The sequence below is a fragment of the Cyanistes caeruleus genome, chromosome 1 (genome assembly GCF_971803275.1).
Source record: "Cyanistes caeruleus chromosome 1, bCyaCae1.hap1.1, whole genome shotgun sequence".
Taxonomy (NCBI): domain Eukaryota; kingdom Metazoa; phylum Chordata; class Aves; order Passeriformes; family Paridae; genus Cyanistes; species Cyanistes caeruleus.
Window position 1 is genome coordinate 65,799,638 of NC_141701.1, and position 21,161 is coordinate 65,820,798.

Consider the following 21,161-nt stretch of genomic DNA (forward strand, 5'->3'; position numbering starts at 1 on the left):
TTGTCCTCCTGCACTCCCTTCTTATGTTTCTAGTTTTTCTGGAACTGGAAATCAAAGCTGGAGCTTTAAGCTGTTCTGTTGCAGCTTATAATCAGTGTGATTTCTGACGTGTATGAATGCAGAGCTTTTCTTGTTTAGGTACAGTAAGCTCAGTCTTAAGACCCTGAATTAATATAACAGCTGTTTCACCACACTGACAATACCTTCTCAACCAAAAGAGAAAGCCAGCGTGCACAAACTTCAATTTGACCTAGAGGGGTAGGACAAAAGAAATAAGAGTTTTGCATACAACATGGAGCTATTCCTAAACTTAGACTAAAGTTTGTTATGCAAGATGGATGGGCTAGGACTAAGTCATGATCACATCTAAAGAGGTATCAGAGAGCAGTAATTTACAGCTGGCTATGTACTTTCAAATTATAGGCTATCTCATGCTGTAGCAAGTGAATAATTTTCTAGAGCTTCTCCTGCCATCTATTGGTGGAAAACAGAAAGTAGAAAACTATTTTCTTTTTTAAAGCTTGAGATATAACATTTAAAACATATCAATTGCCAGTATGATAGTTAAAAAATGAAAAAAAAAAAGTTTTCAGTGTAATACAAGGTATTTTTATTTAAAATGACTTGGAAACAAGTATGTCTATTTTAGTGATAGCATTAGTAGGGCATGCAATCCTGTTCATCCAAAGGGATCTCACTCAGTCTGAAAGTGCACAGAATTTGATGCATTAGCATGTACTATTTTGGAAATACAGTGAAGGTAGCCAGGTCAAAAGTGAGTCAGCTCAGAAGGAAACTGGGAGAAGTTTTTGTATCTTGATGGAGGTGATAAAATACTCAGTAAACTGCAAACTCTCAGTAGATAATGGACAGTAAAGAGATCATAGAGAAAGAGGTAGTGAATGGAGCAAAATAAGTAATGTATCTTTCCATTCCACTCTCCTTTAATGTTTTATATATTAATAAAGAAGAGTTAATTTAATTTTTAGCTGCTAAATTTTTATGACAATATGACAAAGTTGCAATAAGCCAAATAACAGAGTGGGAAGTGAGTGCAGTACTTTTTTCCTTCATTTTGAAGAACTTTTCACTTTCTGTGAAAAGCAATTCTTCAGTGGAAGACAGGCAAACATATCAAACTCTAATACATCCATAACCAGTCCTTTTGTCATGGAATTCTAAACACGAGTGACTATAATGTAATTCAAGACTGATATTTGATAAGAACATTAGCATGTATCTACTATCTAACTGCCTGGAAGTGTAGATCAAGTATCTTTGCATGCCCCCAAGATCTTTAAAACGGCTCAGGCAGAGACAAATTTATAAATGCTTTACTTATGGTGAACTACATACTGAAAAAAAAACCAGGACTCTTCAAGACTGGGTGATATATTTCAGAATTAGAAGCTTCCTACTTTTACATCGTCAACACAAAAACAACAACAAAAAGTTTCTTAGTGTACAATGAGTAGGATGAAATGACTATGCTAAAGATTCAAAGGGGAATATTAAAAATGCTATTTCCCAAGCCAGCTTCTCAATTAGCAGTATTTGCACACTCAAACTTACATGCAATGGCCAATTATGAGCATAAGAATTTGTGAAAATAAATTGTTCATCTGTTACACATAGAAACAAGAAGTAAAAGCAGCAAGAAGGATGTCAAATGCACATTTATTCCCAGTTCATGTCCTTTAACTCCATATTAAACTAAGAAAAAGCAAAGGAAATTTAGCAATTGCTAAAACAAACAACTTTAATACAAAAAACTTACAGCAACAGGCAGTAAATCTAATAAATCCATGTGAACTCAAGAAAGACTCTAATTTTACTCATATTGCAAAGGACCATTCTTTCCTGCTGCAAGAAAGGGGAATCAGCTGGAAGAGAACACCTTGCAAAGGGGTGCACTGGAAGGCTCAGTCAAACTGAGCACAACACATTTGACTGGGGATTTGCAGGAATTGCTTGAGGGCCCACACAGTGTAAGGCTCCTGGGAGCACACAGCTTGAATCAAGCAGATGCACATTACCTGAGCATCATTTAGGTTATATAAGGCATGTCAGTAACTAGGGATGGGACTTGGAACATTTTAGGAGAATCATAGTCTTTGGGCAACCAAATAAATGGGTGAGCACATAAAGCATTATAAATAGGATTTGTGACTAATAGGTATCTCTGCAAAGTATAGGGCTTTATTGGTGGATGCCAGTTTCACAAGCAGTCTGTTGAATTACTAACAGGCAAGATAACTGACTGTCATGCTCAGAGACAGCCCCTTAAATCTTAGTTTAAAATTCACTAAAATGACTAAAACTCTTTGACTACTACTCAGCTCTTTAGGGACTTGCTCCTATTCATCCATTACTGAAGTAGTCAGTGAAGAAATGAGAGAATTCTTAAAGATGAACTGCAAGCTTCTACATTTACTTTTTATTTTTCCTCCATTTTAAGTAATTTAAATTCATTGGCTCAATATATTTTACCCCATTATCTGTATGCTGAGCAGAACAAGTTGTTGCACTCTGTAGATACATGAAAGATGATCCAACACCCCCTATTTCTTTAACTAATTGAAAGTAAATTCTCCAAAAAATAAAAAGATCCACAAAGTGAAATCCATTGCTGACTTTGCACCTGTGGACCCCGTGATAAATTGGATATGATGTGTATATGAGCAAGAAAAGTTTCCAAAAATAGGGAAAGGCATTAAACAGAAAAAAGTTCAGGCATGTATTATCTAATTCAGTGCTTTTAAATAATCAATGGTCCCCTGGCTAACATTTTATAAAACTTACGATGAAGGTGAGGTGCAATGCCAGGAGATAGTTTGGATCAAGAGGGCAGAAGCTTTTCCCTGGAGAAGTGATAAATTCTGCCATGTACAATTATTTTTTGTCACCTTTTTTGCTTTTTAAGATGCTGTCCTGACTGTTCTCTGGCATTCCATGTGCCTGCTTCCTGGTCGTAGAAGTTATAAAATGTGCAAATGCCTATCAGTAAATCTGGTTTCTGCCAGATCATGCAAGCAGAGCTGGTCCTGGAACTTAAGACTTTGGCTGGACTCCATAGCAGGCCTGAGCAGATGGGATCTCATTTGAGAAGATATTTACACCAGACGACTTGGAGGATCCTGCACAACCTGTGTGCCTGCAGAGAGAGAGAATCAGAAAAATGCTCTGTAGCTAGTGACTGTGAGATCATTGCACAGTGGTGGATGTTTGTTCTGCCTGTTCAGTGGGTGGATCAGTGACCATTTCCACACTTGCCTATGAAGCTGGAGGACTGAGGTTGTCACAGCTGCATGTGTAGCTCCTCCTGTAGACGGGTGCTGGATAGTTTAATCTGTTCCTTAGTGGGGCTGAACACTAACTCTACAAACAAAATTATTTAGCTTTAGGTCAAATCATCTATGAAACCCTGAAGTTTCACAGATGGCTCTCCTGAGAACTGTAGGAGTGATACATTTGCAAGCAGTGTAGTTTCTGGAGTAGTGCTCCAAAAAGAAGGGCTGTGGAAATTACTTTAAAGTTGGATCAATTTATGGGAGGGGGGTATAGGATGTGCTTGACTGCAGTAATGGTGACTTGAGGCCAACTGACAGGCAAGGTCCCAGGGAGTCTGCTCCCTGATGATGGAGAGCATCTGCCAAACACCACAGACACAGCAGTGCAAGATTGTCTGTGTGCTTCTCCTTTTGTGCAATTAGTGCACTAACCATTTTTAGGCCAGAGCTTTTCTCAGTACCTCTGAAGTGATATAGCTTGCCACCACTTCAGCAGTGTTTAGGAAGGTCAGAAAGCTTGAGGGTCATGAACATTATTGAAGCTTAAAAAAAAAAAGAAAAAAGAAGACGAAAACTACCTGAAATCACTTTCTCCTTCCTCCTCAGGAAAAAAAAAAAAAAAAAAAAAAGGATCATTCCATGGCAGTAGCAGCTTTCTCTTTTGCTTGAAATCAACATCAGAGTAAGTGAAAGGAGTCTAGTAAATTCAAGCAAACAGATTTTAAACCAGCTGGCATCTACCTCCTACAAGCAAGCAGAAAAGGCAAATCTTTAGCAAAGCTTTTATAACCTGAGTATTGTTGTAAATCAGGTCTGATATGTTCAATCATGCTTTCACTCAGAGTCTTTTTTATTTAAGGTTACTGCTTTACTTTTCAAGTGAATGTGTTCCATGTTCTGAGCAGCAGTAAGCAGGTGTAACATCTGCCTAAGAAGAATAAAAGTGAACAATACATAGACAAGGCTTTTCAGACATAGAGTATAAAGCATCATCTTTTTGTACTGGCTGAGTCTCCTCTTCTACTCTACAATAATCGATGTGATACAAAAATTCTCAGCTTCTGTGCAAAGACTGAAGCCAGGTATATGTTTTTACATTTGCTCTCAATGAGACAAGTACAGTGATGAAGCTAATTATGTCACATAGACTTTTGATAAAGGCATATTGATCACCTTTCTTTTGGCCTGAGAAGTACATTATTCCTTTTGTCTCAGCAGCTGCGAAGTTCCTAGTTTCTCTTCCTCACTGTGATTAGTGACAACTGCATTTAGACTTCAGTGAGTAACTATTGTGTGTTTGTTTACTTTCCAGCCATCTAATGAATTGATATATGTGTAATTCTGATTCACATTTTTCCAGTGTGATAACAAATGTGATGCTAACAGCTTGGCTGTTCTGTGGAATTTCAATTGAATGTCTCCAAGCTTCAACAGAAAATGGGAACATCTGCTTTTTGAACTGTTTTTTGACTAGCTGGGTGACTCAACTTGTAGAACCAGCAAAAAGATCAAGTAAACTTTCTTTTTATTTGCCACACAATTGAATAATCAGAACTGATAGGAAATAGTTTTTTCTTCTTTGATTAAAGTACAGTCTGGTTGTCTACATTTTCCTTTCAAAAGCCTGTATTTTGGAAACTATCCTGAACTGAATGTCAGAGAGTAGTAAGAAGAATAGATAGAAAGATCAGGCCAATTTGAAATTAAATAGTGTTTTATTTTCAAGTAATGCTGGGTTATTAATTTCAATGAACTCATGTTTCCAACCAAAATGTCATTTCTGAATTAGGCACTAAAAACTGCACTGACAAAGCGCTGATTGAAAGCTTTTAAAATTTATTTTATAAGTATAGAGAAAATTGAATCAGCACCATTTATTTTGTAACACATTCAATTTGAATAAATAGGCATTTTCTGATGAGAATTCCTAAGCAGTAGTAGTCCTTTTTGATGAACCACAAGTGGTACCTAAGTGACCAGAGATTTTTCCCCTCTGGCCTATTCTGCTTTTGCTGCTATTCATAACAGTGAGTAAATTCTCTACTGATGCATAATATATATTTAATTTTCTGTAGTCCATCTACTAGCGAGCAAAACCAAAACAATACAATCATTGACTTGTGAGATTTACATCCAGACAGATCTTTTGCTATGACTTTATACGGAGCTTAATACGAGTCTTAGAGGAATGGCAATAGTAGAATAACCAGTAAGTCAAACTGATAAAACTAAAGTTTGCATAAACCTCAGAACATCTGTGGTAATTCCACAGTTCTATGCCTTGTCCCAGACTTTGTATATCATAGAAGAAAATTGTAATTTAATTGTGGGAGAAAGAAAACAGGAGTTCCCTAATTCTAGCTTATTAGCTATCATAGTAGCTGGATTGCAAACCAATGAATTCAGTAGGAAGGGTTCCCTTCCTTTCATTATCCCTTATATGACCCTTCAAAAAAAAAATGCTAAATTGTTTTGTGTTGAGGAAGAAAAACTCTGCAGAGGTAGATATTCTATACAACCATTTTAAACCTGATTAATAGAAAGCAGTTCTTGCATACTTCTCAGAATTATTCCTTGGAACCTGTCCACAAAACCATCACTATGGAAGAACTATGGATTTATGGCTTGCTTTATGCTATGACATTCTTCTAATTTTCAGCAAACCAAGACCAAATGCCCTACTCTCTAGGAGATACAAAGGTAATGTCAGGAAAGTGAACCTCTTTAAAATTCAGTTAGCAACTTAATGTCAATTATTGGTCCTTTGTCAAAAAGTTGACTAGAATCTTTCAAGTGCTCCAGTGCTGTGGAATGTCACCTGGCCTCTTTCTGGCGAAGTACCAGGTATTGTCAGGATGGATTGTGATGAAGGAGCTGGCCCTGCCATCTGGCATACACACCCAGCCATGTGCACATGCTCTGCTGAGAGCCCTGTTGGCAGGGCTGGAGATGGGAAGTCATGTGCCGAGCACAGTGGGCTTCCGACCACCTGAATTTGTGCAAATTTTGGCATTCATTCCATGCTGCATCCAAGTTGAACAAACTGTCAAAATTTATAACCATGAAGCTCAAGTGCTCACATAGAGACAGAATCCATCATGTTCTGATGCACTGATGTTCACATCAGTGTTCACATCAGTGGCTGAGCTGCCCAGACTTCAGACAAAGCTTATTCTCTTCAAAATATCTGTGATCAGGAGAGCCCATGTTTGTGTGTGTCTCTAAAGCAATTTTGGCCTTCGGATCTCTCCTGTCTTGCTACTACTGGTTTGGAGAAAGGGTTGAAGAAACTGTTTTCTCTTTTCTTCCTCACCAAGAGCAGGGGTGGTGAGGCAGTATGGATAAAGGCTTTCTTTTCATCTGTAGTGTGGCTCAAGTTGGGCATATTCCTGCACCAGGAACAGTTAGTTCCCAAGCTCAGAGAGAGCACATTCAAAAAGCACCAGACATAGGATTGCAAAAGAAACCCTAAAACCAAACTAAAAGCCAAAATCCAACAAATCAGAACAACACCCTGCTCTCACGCTTCTGCAAGAAGAGAGTGTATCCTGGGTAGTGTAGCCTGCAGCTATCCCAGGGCTCTTGGGAAGAAATTCAATTCTTTCTGAATTGAAAGAGTTAACTATAATCTTCCCAGAGACCACAGCATCAGCAGAAGTTGCCAAACAATAGTGTTTTGGCACCACATGGTGCTGAGAAGGGGTCTTTGAGGCAGTGGTATTGGAAACATGCCTCACAGAAAATCTCCAGCCTCAGTTTGGCTTACCTGTGAGTGCCTGTTAGGATGGGCAGGAAGTCAGTGACTGGGGGCCAGGATCTGCCTGTGACATTTTATTTGTAGCGTATTTCTGCCCTTGAAGAGATGCCACAATCTGGGGAGAGGACTGTCATTGTTTGGCCTCCCTCTCATTTCCGTTTTACTTTTCCTGCTCCCTGCAACATTATAATGTTCTTCAGTTGCCTTCATAGAAATGTCTTTAATAATGAATCCTCTGAACCTTTTGCTCAATAAACAAAATATGGGGAAGCAGAGCTCTGCTCAAATGATAGAACAGCCTTCTGGCACTGAAACTGCTGTCATTCCTGGGCCAAGCAGAAGATTTCTGTACTTGTGCTCTTAGTCCAAAGGAGATATTTCTTTTGTAATTAAGGATGGGAAAGAGTGTGTTATGTGCTAGTAGCCCTAATTGATTTGGATTATCCCTTGGCTGGGACTAATCTCTTTAGCCATGGGATATACCTGAGTGCAGTGTCTCGGACTGGGAGACTGGCTTTTAGGGTAGCATGGTACAGAGACCTCTGATGGGTTTCATGGCACTGAATTGGCAAAGTATTGCAGTTGCAGGTGTTTGAATCTGTATATGCCTAATGAGCTCTTGTGTTTGAACACAACTAGATTTTACTTGCATCCAAGACAATATTTATGTTTATTTAATGCTTGATGGCTGGCAATATGAATGATTCACAGTCAAGGGTGTGACATTATGAATAAATAGGTTTTTATTTATAACATCACAAAATATTTACTAAATATATGGGATTGAATTTGTTCGTGTACAAATCTTAAACCAAGCAACACATTGCTCCTTATAGACTTCCAGCTTCTACTCCAGCTGGTCTTGTTGATAGAATCAAATAGTTTTGTATCCACTACATTTAAAGAAGCAATGCTCTGCTTCTTTGATGCATATTGGAAAAGGCAACATATTATGATGGGAAATTATTATTGTCTTATAGAAGCTTAATTCAGAGTAGATTTTTGGAGCAGTGAGACAGCTGCAGCACAGCACTGCAGTCAGCACTCCCATGTGTACTTGAGATCATAATTTGTGAGAGGTCACCAAAATTTGTAGGCACGTGTATGGATCAGGGCTGCGGTAGTCCCTGGGACCGGTCACATGCTGAAGTTGAAAATACACTCAAGTGTCCTTCTGTATAGATACATAAATAGTGCACCAGTTTGTAATTTTAATACTTTTTCTGCAGCTCCACTGACTTTAATCTACCTGTGCTATTCTTTTCCTTTATAATAATGAACTGTATAAACTCCTGGGGATTTTATCAGAGCTCAATAGCCCAGAAAAATAGGACAGAAAATTAGTGCAAAGTATTTCTTACTATCCTGACATTCAAGGAGACTGTGATGGGTTGAGTTTCTGGACACTTAAGGACTCCCAGCCAGCTTTTGCTCTTACACAAGTAGAGATTGATTACAGTAGAGAGACAAATTATTTGTTTGTGTTGGACTAAGGTCAAGCAGTACACTGCTTGTGCCAATCTATCATAACTTTTCAAGAGAGGAATGTGATCGTGAGGATTCTAAAAAAGGGTAGGTGTGTTGCATGGTTATTAATCAGCCTTTGTGGGAGTGTTCCTGGGTTCGAAGCCTCTGTGTTAATAAGGCTTGGTGAACTAACAGTTATTGGGTGATGAGCCATCAGTGTTTGTACTTATAAATAATCATGTGTGGTGAGGAGTGAGTTTTTCTGTCTGATACAAAATACTGTCTGCTTGCTGGCAGTGAAATTGGGAAGTATATGGCTTACCTGGGGCACTCTCAGCCAGCAGGAATCACAACACTCATTTCCTCCTCTTCATGTTATCCATCTTTAGTGACTTTCTTCTGTGAAAACAGCCTCCATCTGCAGAGATGACACTTGATTTTGTTGGCTGTGCACGTGGTGTAGGCACCTACCACTGGATCACCATTGAGTTCATTGATAAAAGCCAAGGGACAGAAAAGGTAACTTTGCATTAGCTGTCCCAGAAATGCAACTAATGCAGCAAATGCTGGAGAGCAACCATGTACAGTGGGTACCTACTGCTTTCTGTCTGCTTCATTTTCTGTGTTTTAAACAAAGACCGAGCAAATGCTGCAATCCTTAGTCTGCATTTTAGCCAACACACCAAGACTGTGACATCATTTTGTCTTGACACATTTTCCTCAGGGGATGGTGACTGGGTTGACAGCCCATTCTGTGGTTATGTTCTGCTTAAACTTGCTGGCCTTCACAGCACCAGCAAAAGAGTACTGAATATCCTGAAGACTGTGAGAACATGGACACTGTCTTGTTTTGTCACATCTAAATTGCTCTTATTCCGTATTTTTTTGAAGAATGTCTCCTCAAAAATATTCACAAGGCAAAGTTATGTTGTAAAAATGATCCAGGACATTAATTTTCTTCCAATGTGCTGTAGAGATGCTGGACTGATTTAATAACAATATTACGGTTGTCCCTCATGCTCTCCCAATACCTCTGAAATGCCTTTGCTAGCAACCCATAATTACAATCCTTGGAGTGAAAATCTAGAGTACTTGATCCCTAAAAGGTAGCATAAAAAAGATACTAGCACCAACAAAATTTTTAGGGCTATCCATGCAAATTTATATGGAAGCTGACATGAAGATTCAGGATTACATCCAGGGCATCTTAACTACTGTGATTTAGGTAGACCTGCTTGCAAATAGTGTACAGTTTATACTTCAGCCACAAACTACTATGCATAAAGTATCTGTGAAATGCTCTAACTGCAGAAAATCCAAGCTTTTTCAGAGACTGAACCTTCTATACCTTCTACTCCCGTGAGCTCCCTTGGCATTGGTTTGGGAGACAGAAGTCATTGGAGCACAGTCAAGGAGCCACATAGCCACCTCCTGACAATGCCTGTGTGTTAGGAAGGATTGCACAAAGTCCCTCTGAGAGGGAGGAAAATACCTGACGGAGAGCAAAGTGCAAGCAGCTGGTGAGACATCAAGAAAGCGGTGTGTGCTGCCAGGTCATGTTCCAGGACAGGTGGACTCAGCCTGCAGCAAGGTCCAAAGAAGGACTGGTGTACATCAGTGAGCAGAGGAACGGCAAGTTCACCATTTGAGGGGGCCTTAAGAGAGCTTGTCTCATCAAAAATTCATGTAGGATGAACACGGAGCTTTCAAAGTGGAGCTTTTTCAGTTTACCAGAAGGAATTGGTAAATCTGTGTTTCAGTACCTGTGGGGAGGGCGATTCTGTACTGCTGCACAGCGGTCCTGTGGAAACTCACACCTGATCAGATCAGCCAAAGACTTGGATTCACTTATGTTGGTTCTTAGATTCCTAAGAATCAATATAATGAATATTCTTGAAAGCATTTCCTTGAGCTTCAGACTCCCCTAGTTTTTTGCAAGATGAATAAGGGAGACCCGAATATCAGATGGAGCTATGAGGGAGATTTTCCAGTGTTGTCTCCTCAGAGAGGGTGACAGGGCAGAGAGGTTCTGAATATGTAGCTTCTTCTTCCCTGGCTTAGTGGCTTGAGCAGAACCCCACCTTCTTAAGAAGCTTCTCATTTGGTGCCTCAGGGTGTTTTTAATAGTACATTTCTGCAGAAGTGCCCTCTTTAATGAGTGTGAACAAAATCTGTCTGCTGACACTAACGCCTGGATATCAATTATAAACTAGAAAAAATCCTGCATCCCATGAAAAGAAGGTGGCCTGTGATGCTATGCGTGTGGGATTTGCACCAAACATGTTTCATCAGGGCATTTAGTTCACACAGCTTTTTCCAAGACTAATAATTAATGTCAATAGTATTGCTGATTTATGTTTCTGTCCTGTTGCAAGTTTCCTGCACTGTTTTGGTCTGATTTTCTCCCTGTGCATCCTGGCAGTGTAACTGTCATGCTGGTTATGTTGCCACACAAGAAGAACATAAACTGAGGTTGGCATAAGCCGAGTGTTCAATCATTTGAGCCTGGAACTGTTCCCACTCAAAAGAATTTGTTTGTCCATGTAGATATTGCATGGTGAAAAATACCAGAAACTCTTTGGGTTTACATTTTCTGCTGTAGTATTCATTTCAGCCACTGAAATGGTATGACAGCAGACAAGGAGCTTTACTGAAAAATTGCAGATTCTAAAATCTTCACACTGGTTTTGGAAACCAGGCCTAATGCTTAATTGGTATTTTTAAAGTCATATCACATGTCAGAACTGGGAAATGCTAGTGTAATATCCTTTTCAGCTGGTGTCCTTTTCTAATTTGATGAGTAGAAACAAGTCTCTGTGCTGTATAGATATACGATGATATTCAACTTACATTGTGTATTTTGAAATAAAGCACGACAGAATATTCCTCTGGCTCTATGTGTATCCTGAGGGCCTTATTTATGACACTGCTTCAGGTGTTAGCAGCTCTGTCTCTTCTTGCTGCAGCTCATGGGAATCCAGTGAAGTGTTTGGCCTAAAGCCTGTCATCCATCTAGCCAGTATATAAAGTGACAGTGCAAACCCGCTGAGATCATTCGTCTTCACCATAATGTTACAAATGCTTCCAGTCAAGGTGCAGAGGATGGCAGCCAGGCAAAGTGTCAATGGCAGAAAATGTTACTCTACCTTTGTGGAAGGATAGTTGTGCCAGGGCAGTGAGTATACCATTCCAAAGGCAAGGGAACATATCCAAATTAAGCCCACTTCTCCCAAATGTAGGGGTTTTTTTTTCCCCAGAGCAAGGACATTTGTAATATTCCCTTCTGATAAAAATACCAAAATACCTGATTTTATGTCACTTAACAAAGGTACTCTTTCTTTATCTCCTTGCACTTCCATTTGTTTTTATGAGAAAGTTACTTTCTTTTTACTCCTAATTCGTCTAAAAGGTATTTCAGGAATGTGCCATTGTTTTTACTGAGATGTGAAATTTCATCCAGAAGAACTCTTTGCACAAATGTAATGAAAAGGGAAAGATTCTTGTCCTCTTGTCATCCTTCTTCCTTCACTCTTCTTCATTCTCCCTTGCTGTATAAATATCAAGGGAAAACAGTGCTGTTAATTCTTTCTGGTTGTGGCAAAGATTCCTCCAAAGTATGTTACTCAGAAAGCAATAATGCAGAAAGAATCTTTGAGTGTTAGCAGAAAATAATCCACAGAGGAGTAAGTTTTTGCTTTTTTTCTCACAAAAGTCAATGGAACTGTTAGATCTGACTGGTTTTCAGAAATTTCACCTTAAAGGTTACTCAACCATTGTATTTCTTCTGAGACTATGCTGATTCTTTCTTTATTATTCTTTTCTCCTTTTTCCTTCTTTCTTCTTTTTTTTATTTATATATATATATATATATAGAGAGAGAGAGTCAACCATTCTTTTAAGCTTAGTAAATTCTCAACTTGCCAAGCTAAATATTCCAGACAAGGAGCTACTTGTCCAAAGTAGTTCTGCTATGGTAATGCACCCTGACCTTTCAAGCACGGGGCATTTCAGGTTATGAAACAATCCCTCAGCATGTGAGATGCCTCTGGAATGCCAAGCTTCTTCACTCCCCTTTCATGCCATGCCCCTGCAACCTGACAGTTACTCATGGGGCTTGCCTTAAAGGTTATTTTATGGCTGTGACTTTGGCTGCAAGACTCTCCCGCAGAGAGAGCAAGTGCACTTGAAATCAAGTCTTACACTTAAAATCCTATCTGTGTTGTTATGGAGAGCACAGCTCTAACCTCCTGTTGCTCACCATACTTCTGTAGCCCCTGTGACACCAGTTAGTTCCTTTTTCTCCTGTGGAAGAGCCTCGCTGTACCAGAAAATACCCATGTGTGGGCATTCTATGAGCAATGTGGATGAGATTGCTGCTCCATCTGCCACCACAGGAATTGTGCCCAGCTGTAGACTTTAAAGATGTTACTTGTTTTGTTTCATACCAAAGCAGACAGCAAACCTCACTCTGGTCTATAGGCAATCCATGCACTGGCAGCTTCTGTGTTTTGCATCGCTGAGCAGCTGGAGTTCAGCTGCATGAGATCAACCTGCCAGTGGAACTGCTACTTCCTCTTCCCTCTTCCTTTTCCCTTCATGTGTGCCATCCCAGGTAAAGTCTGGAAGCTGCTGAGGTTCTCCAGATGCTGGAGGAGCTGCAGCTTTGAAGTAGGAGGTAGAGTTGTCTCTGCCCTTCTTCCAGTTCCCAGGTGGCATCTTTCAACTGATGCTGCCCCAACAGGGAGAAGACAGCATCCTGGAAAATTTAAGAGTCTGCTTCTTCCATGTGAGTTAGGAGATATGTAAAGGTGTGTCTTTCTCCTAGGGCAGGGGGAGAGTCTGTGTGGGGAAGGGATGAAGTTTAGGTTCTGATCAGGGAGTTGTTTTGCTTTCTGAGTTACTCTGAGATTTTTGACTTCACACAATAAACTCAACTCCAGTGCAAGGGTAAGGAAGAGACTCACCCATGATGCTGCTTTCCTTGTGCAGTAGGATGGGAATCATAGGCTTTTCTTCTCCCTTCCAGGTCCTGGCAACTGCTACTGCTGGCCATGGTGAACATGCAGGACAGTTAGGTCAAAGTAGGCAAAGTATATTCCGGGCTGAAGAGACCTTTCAAATTTCCAGATCAAGTTTCACATAAACCAATTTTTAAAGTGATGTTTTCCACACTGTTGTCTCCCCATCCTGCATATCCTCTGTCTGAACAATATTCTTGAATATTTTTTTTCCTGCTATTGTATGGATTAGGATCTTGTACCAACTTTTTACTCAGAAGAGCCAAGCCATTAATAGTTAAGAGCTTCTTGCCAATGCTGAAGAGGCAACAACAGTGTTGATTCTCTGCCCTGCCTGTGGAAGCTGGCAGAAATAATTTAATCAAGGCCTGAGCCAAACCAATAAACTCTGTTGTGCCTTTTGAGTAACAGTGGCCTGATCTCAGAGGCAATAAAATATGAGGGCAAGAAAGAGTAAATATTAAAGGCTAAGCAGGATGATTTCTGTTTGTCACTTAAATTGAACACAGGTATGGGATTTTCCCCTCTGCTCCCCAATTACTCTTTCCACTTAGTTTAAAAGGACAGAAATTTGAGGGGTCCAATCCAGAGAGCCTTTCATTTGTTGATATTGTCCTATTCTCAAGATTAAAAAAGCACAGCTGCCCAAGACAGGGACTCACACTGATATCTAAACCAATAAGATTAACCATTTCTTGCCCTGTTTTGATACATAGGCTGGCCTCACACACATCCATCGAAGTGCTGGTTTTGCAAGATGGCATTCTACATGGCTCTGGGTCACAGCATGTGATCAGGCTGACTCCTGTTATGTGCCTCTGCTCCCAAATCTCAGTGGACTCTCCAGTATTCTGCATAATTTTTCTTTCCTGTGTTCAGTAATAGTGCTTCATTTCCTTAATGAGACTAACCAGCAACATTTGAGAGATTTTAGCAGTGGGATATCAAACTCATACCACACATGAGCAACCAGCTTCCCATCTCTGTTTGTCTTTGGCTCAAAGATTTTATTTGTAACTGAGTACACTTGTACTTCGTACTGTAACATCATATTGTAAACCCTTCATAACCTGAGAATGTCAGCCTGAGCTCATGGGTATTTTCTGTCTCTCAAAAGAGTGAGACCTGCTACAACTGTCCAGATTTGGCTCTGGGTATAATGTAACATAACAAACTTGTGAGGAGCTATTGTGTCCATTCAATGAGTTAGGTTTAATCATAATATAGCAAACATTTGTTATACTTTGCAAATACTTTGCTAAGAGACATGAATATAGGACTGTAAAAGGATTGTGAAACTTCCTTTAATAAGTTTGCATAGAAAATTGTGGTTTGAAATAATTTCTCCTTCGCAGATCCATTAGTTCATTTGCACCTGTATAATTGATTTACAAACACCTTTACTCTTTTAAAAAGTTATTTACATGCGTGACAGTATCTTTGCTATCCATACTCCTCATGTAAGAAGCCTGACAATTAATGCTAAGCTGAATTCCACATGTTTGCAGAAGCGAGCCTGCAGATAGCTGTTAATTTCCCTTGGTACCCTTATAAGCCAATAAGTTCCTGCTATTTTATTTGCAAAATAAACACTGTACATTTACTTAATTATATTTGATGTCATATTTCCAGGTTTTTCTTTGGCCTACAGGGGCTCAGGGCCCTCAAGGTAGCTTTCCTCATTATTAAACAACAGGTATATTACTGTAGTTAATAAATCATGATTGAAGACATGCATAACAAACCAATGCACAGGAGTTTGTGTAATAAAGTGAAAAACATGCCTTTACAGTGAAAAATGTAATTTTCCAAAAGGAAAACATGAAGTGCAATTCAAAACTCAAATGTTTATTTGCTATTTTGTCCTATGAATGAATGAATGAATGAATAAATGAATGAATGAATAATAATGTCTGCATTCTAAAACACAAAATAATGAGAAACAACATTCACAATGAAGTGGGACAGAGATTGTTGCTGCTTTTATATATTTTTAATTTCAGCTAATTGTTTGAAACTATTTTAAGGGCTGAAGTGACTTCCAGCAGGGTCTGGTCACACCAGTGACTATATCCTTATGGACCAAGTCCTCTCAGCAGATGGATATGTTGGTCACTCCCCTCTTTGTCTCCATGCACTTTTCAAAAAACCTCCAAGGCTCATTCTTTATCCACAACCCTCCTAGCTCCACACAGGGCCTCCTAGCTGCCTGAAACAAACAGTTGCCCCTGTGGTATTTTAATAAATGATTTTCTTTTGATCCCACCTTGCGTGATTATTTGTCTTCAGTAGCAACTGTGTAAGTGAAAATTTGGAAGTCTAAAATATTTAAAGCACAAGTTCTTTAGCCAGAGTTCCTGTACAGAAAAATTTTGCTCCTGCACTTCATATTGCATGTGTTAAAATGTAGTGCTGGCTGAAAGAATCACATAATAATTCTGGCGACAGAATTGGAAGATATATTGTGTGCAACCAGGTCTGTATTTGCTCAACATATTTAATTACATGGTAAAATGAATTTATCAAGTTTTCATACTTATGCTTTGACTATTCATCATCAGGTTTCTGTATGCATTTTTGGAAGGGTCTTTTTTGGGTCTGGTCCAAGCACTGCTGAACTGCTCTGATTTGTTGGATATGTCACTATAGTTGCAATGCTTTGCTGCTTTTTTTTTCTTTTGCATTTTTATGCTCTGAAAGTAACATCTTTTTCTTTATCTTTTTTTAAAGATAAAGACATTCCCTGCTGATACATCTAATCCTTTTTTCGATCCCTTTACAACAGTACCACAGTTTTCTGTAAGTAGAATGTGCAACTAAAAAACTGTGTTTTAACACAATTCCAACTGATTTTTTTTAAGTGTTAGAAATCTATGCATTAAGCATTCCTCAAAAAAATAAAAAATATAAATTCCAAGTAGAAATTAAGAGTACAAAGCAGTTAAATATTCCCATTATACAGAAATGTTGCCTGCATTCAGACATTGCTCCTTACTAGACAGAGGACTAGAAGTTGAAGGTCAAGGTTCACCACTAATGAAGTCAGTCCCAAAATGTTGATTTCAGGACTGTAGAGGACCCTTGTGAAGCTCCATAACATCTTTACAGGGAGCAGTAATGGAATGGGAAGACTTAGTCCTCTGTCTATCAACTGCATGGCTTCCTGCCTGAAACTGCCTGCTGTGCCATCACAAAGAGGGCCCTGATTCTCATTGAATTTACTGCTGAATTTTAAAGAATTATAGTTAGTGTGTGAATGACTACAATGGTATCCTTGTACAAACTCTCGTGTTTACCCAAAAACTTGAATCCAACATTGAACTCCATTCTTGTTAAATTTTCACAGAAGATGTGATTTAGGGACTTTGGTGTGGTAAACTACATACAAACAAAAAACAATTATCTGACAATTTTAAAAGTAAGTATGATCAAAATCTTGTTTTGGTGGCAGAGGCATTATGTAATAAGTATGATAAAAAAAGTATGACAAAATTAACTACTCTTTAAGAAACACCCTGCTTATAAACACCATGTCAAATGACTTAAAATTTTAAAGTTACATTTGAAAAATGAAGCATTTCAGACTTTGACCTTAAACTTTACTGGTTGCAGCAATCTATATCTGGCATATAATCCAAGATAAGTAACTTCATTCACTGTTGGGTCATGTGAAGGTTCTGTTTGTATTTAATGATTTAAAGAAAGAGGCTTTTCTTTCACAATAAACCTGATCATGGGCTTTTATGTAAATGTGTTTTTTTCTCCAAATAGGTACTTTAAAGCCAGAGTTAGTTAGCCTCCCCAAGCTGTGTAAGTGCCACAGTTGAGCTCTAATTAAATGCATTTGAAAGTACACAGGAATGTCACAGCAATGTTTCACTGTGTCAGCCAAGTCCAGACCATACAATTGTGATGAAAGCTAACTCAAAGTTCAGTGCATGCGTCTTTCACAGTACTCCTTTATCTAAGCAAAACGATGTGCCCCCCAAAATAGCTTTCCCTCTAATTAGTATTGATTATCAGATGTTGTTTTACTGTCTCTGACAGTTAGGATGAAAGTAAAATTTTGGAGGGCTACATAACATACATTTTCATAATTGGGAGGTCAGAAATCTAAAATACAAACAGAAGATCTACCAATATACTTACTCACAGAAATTTCCATATTGCAGAAAATGGCTCTTTCGTGGCAAATTCAGATGTTTAATTTTTGTTATGTTCAGTCAGGACAAAAGAAGCAAAGCAGAATTCAAACTGATGTTTCTGAAATCCCATCTTCTCCACACAGATTTCCATTTTTCTGGGCAGGGTGGAGGGCAAAATCGAGATCACAAATATTTCAAATACCATTTCAATAAAAACCTAATGATGTATGATGCATCACATGATCTTGTACATTCCTTTTAGTGAGTTATGTACAAATATCTGGGACGAACAGGCAGCTACCTACGGGACTGCACAGAGATGGAAGACAATTAGGAGGGGTTAGGTGGCTTTGGTCCTGTGTTTCTTGGCCCTGTGTCCCAGCCCAAAGGGAGATGTCTCTCCACAGCAGCAGTTCAGATCATCCTGATGCACTGCTGAGAGCTACACCACAGGCAGGAGCTGTAATGGAAGGGTAGCTAGGACTTGCAGGCAGATCTAACTCTCAGTGGTCTCCAGTCACACACAGACCCAGATGGTAATGTTTGTTAATTGTTTTCTTTTTTGTTGTTGTTTCCTTTCCTTGTTTATCCTTCCCCTTCACTCCTTTTTTTTTTTTTTCTTCTTTTTAAATGGAAGAAAACATTAAAATGTTATTAAGCAGGAAAGTGATTATGAACAGTGACATTTAGAAGGCTTTACCTTTTATATACAGCTTCAAATTTGGTGGTGTATATGCAGTTGTGTTGATTTGATCAGATGAAAAATTAGATGACTTGGTTACCTGGAATGTTTAAATCAAGCCAGGAACCACCTGAATTTCAGAAATTTCCACAGAAAAATGGCAGGCCTGATGGCCATATTCTCAGGCAGGTGTAAGTCACATAGATTTTAAATTAATGAAATTATGTCTGTTTAGGTCAGTTAAATATTTGGCTTAAGCGTACTGTGCAATCAGACATATATACAAAAAGATACTTTGGATATCTACTGTTAAATAATCCTCCAGAGCAAACACATTATGGGATTCAAGGCAATTTTTCAGCAAGTGTAGTTGGTCATTACTGCTGATTTCAGTGAGGCTGGGAGAATTTATATGAGCTTCAGCGTGATGTCTTCTTCTCATGCCATAGAGTAAGATCTGTCAGTCTTCGTAGCACAGGGATCCTGTATGAGGAACACCAAATTTCATACCCCTGCAGTTTGTAAGGTTGAGTTTTAAAAGCTGAATGACAGAGAATTTTGAGCAGATTCTATTAGCCATTATTTACACACAGGAGAGTTTCATTAGTTGATTTTCCGTTTTACTAATTTTTTGAAATTAATGGAATTCCTTTCGCTTCAAAGGTTATTTTGGATCATTAAAGATGTGTTTAGACATGTTAAAAAGTGACAATAAACGAGCAAACCTAAAACTGCCAGTCTTTTCTGGGCTCAAATAGTTTTCCCACTGTTTAAACTAAGTTTGTGAATCACTTGTAGAAGGTTGCAGAATTTGAGAAATAATTAGACAAAAAAAAAATAAAAAAAAAAAATAAAAAAAACTTGCTCTTCAAATAGCTGCTTTCTTATCATGGTGGCTTTCCTTCCTTCCTGCCTTAGACTCTGAACCATGTCCAGAAGGAATAGTCATCAAGGAAGAAAGGTAGCTGATACCAGTAGGAGTGTGTTTTAATGATCCTGACACACTGATAACTGCAGTTGCTCTGTATTCTTCTCAGGTCAGGGTCAGACATGCGCCACAGACACTAGTTGTGGTTTGGCATGAGAAATAGCCCATGCAAAAAAGCAAGATAGGGCTGTTTGATCTTTAGGGATCCTCCCCCTCTGGTTGTAAAATTAGCCCAGTCTTTGCTATAATATTGTTGTGTTGAAATACCTCACCAAAAAGACAGGAGATGGATGATTGCTTGCTGCTTGTCTTAAATCTCCACTTCCAATCTTGCCTTAACATTGCCTTTCACTGGGTACTGCAAGAATATCTCTCTTGAGGCATGTTCCAGTTAGCAAAATTGGGAAAGGGATGGAGATTTTGAAACCTGGATTCCTAAAAGCCCAGACTCCCAGCTGTTAAAAAAACACAGAGTAGTTAGAGGACCCACCAGCAAATTGTATAGGATTCCTGAAGCATATTCCAGAAATCTCGTGTTGTCAACATTCTGCATAGTTTTTAGGGAAAATGCAATAATGATAAGTGTCATTCTCCAAACCAATCATTTTTTTACCTGAATGCTGCCAGTCTCATACGTGCAGTGTCATTTCACCTGGTGCATGTTGCAATCAGGCTTGTCCCTCAGGCATCAAAAGGGGTGGCTGTCCAGCATCTGCAGAGGCTGCACTGAGAGGTTATAGCCACAGCCTCTCAATTGTTCTCATTCTTAGTTGCTGTTACTTGTTGTGCTTGGCAATGAGTTGGACAGTGAAGAATAGCGAGACCAGTAGAAGCTAACCTACATTTTTTTCTTTATCTGTGTGTATAATTTTTTAATTTTTTTATTTATTTTTTTTTAGGCAGAATTTGCAGACAGCAAATTACAGTGCTGTGGGGTGCAGTCATCTCCTAAGATTACGCTGGTGTCTCCATCACCTGTCCTGAGGTCTCTGGCAGAGACTATACCAACTCCAACAGTCCAGACAGTATATACGTCGCATAAGCCCATTTCGCTGGCAGACAGGTACTGTGCAGTTCTTTCACAGAAATATTATGATGCTTTCTGCATTAAAGGGATCAGCTTGGTTTCCCTTTTTCTTTCATAAACACCATAAAGTATCATTTTCTCTTATACCAAAAGATTATTGCTTGACTGCTTCAGAATTGGTGGGTTATGTAAAGAAATATCTGTAACTCATCCTCTCATGCTCTGAGATTAAAAAAAGCCTATCTTAATTAACTGCTGCAGCCAGCAGTACACCATTTCTGTGGCCAATGGCCTGGAGAGAAAGCGTTGTGCAGATTTTCCTCAGGCAAGTCATTTTGTCTGAACCACAAAGGTTTTGTTTTAATAAATACTGTTACAATTTGTTTTTTGAAATTAGATGTCCATGGGGGAAAGCTGAGGTTGAGAAATGTCGGTTCTTTTAAATGAAAAACAGGCATTGGGGTTTTTTTTTTCCTTTTTATTTTTTTCTTTTTTATTAATGTCAAACTACAGTGGTCTTGTAATTTCTCAGAGAAACAAGAAGCTATACCACCTTTCCACAGGCAGACTCTTCAGTTTTCTATTCTTTCATTCTACTGGTTTTGCATGCTGGCTCTTTATTCTATAATTTATTCAAAGCTGAACTTCCCAAAGCTGATAATTTACTGAATATAAATGTATGAGTGGATGTACTCAGTACTTCTGGAGCACAAATAGTCCAAAGCTTATGAAAAGTGCTTCTTTGACATAATAATGAATTAGACTTTTTTACTTTTGGATTCATAGTCAATTCCTATTTTTGGTTGCTAATTATTTTTTGCAGATGTTGGTTAATTGCACCTGCACA

The 21,161-nt window shown here is 38.8% G+C and overlaps 1 protein-coding gene across 4 annotated transcripts in view; it reads left to right on the forward strand.

Annotated features, from left to right (window-relative positions):
• EPB41L4B (erythrocyte membrane protein band 4.1 like 4B) overlaps positions 1-21,161 on the forward strand; it is a 167,753-nt gene that overhangs the window by 140,997 nt on the left and 5,595 nt on the right. For 2 of the 4 annotated variants that reach the window (XM_086896711.1, XM_086896727.1), the window contains 2 exons: positions 16,263-16,331; positions 20,187-20,350. In XM_086896711.1, the coding sequence (XP_086752837.1) occupies positions 16,263-16,331; positions 20,187-20,350 (233 nt within the window). Of the gene's footprint in view, positions 1-8,903; positions 11,399-16,262; positions 16,332-20,186; positions 20,351-21,161 lie in introns of those variants that run through there. The other 2 variants (XM_086896717.1, XM_086896732.1) reach the window with 2 other exon arrangements.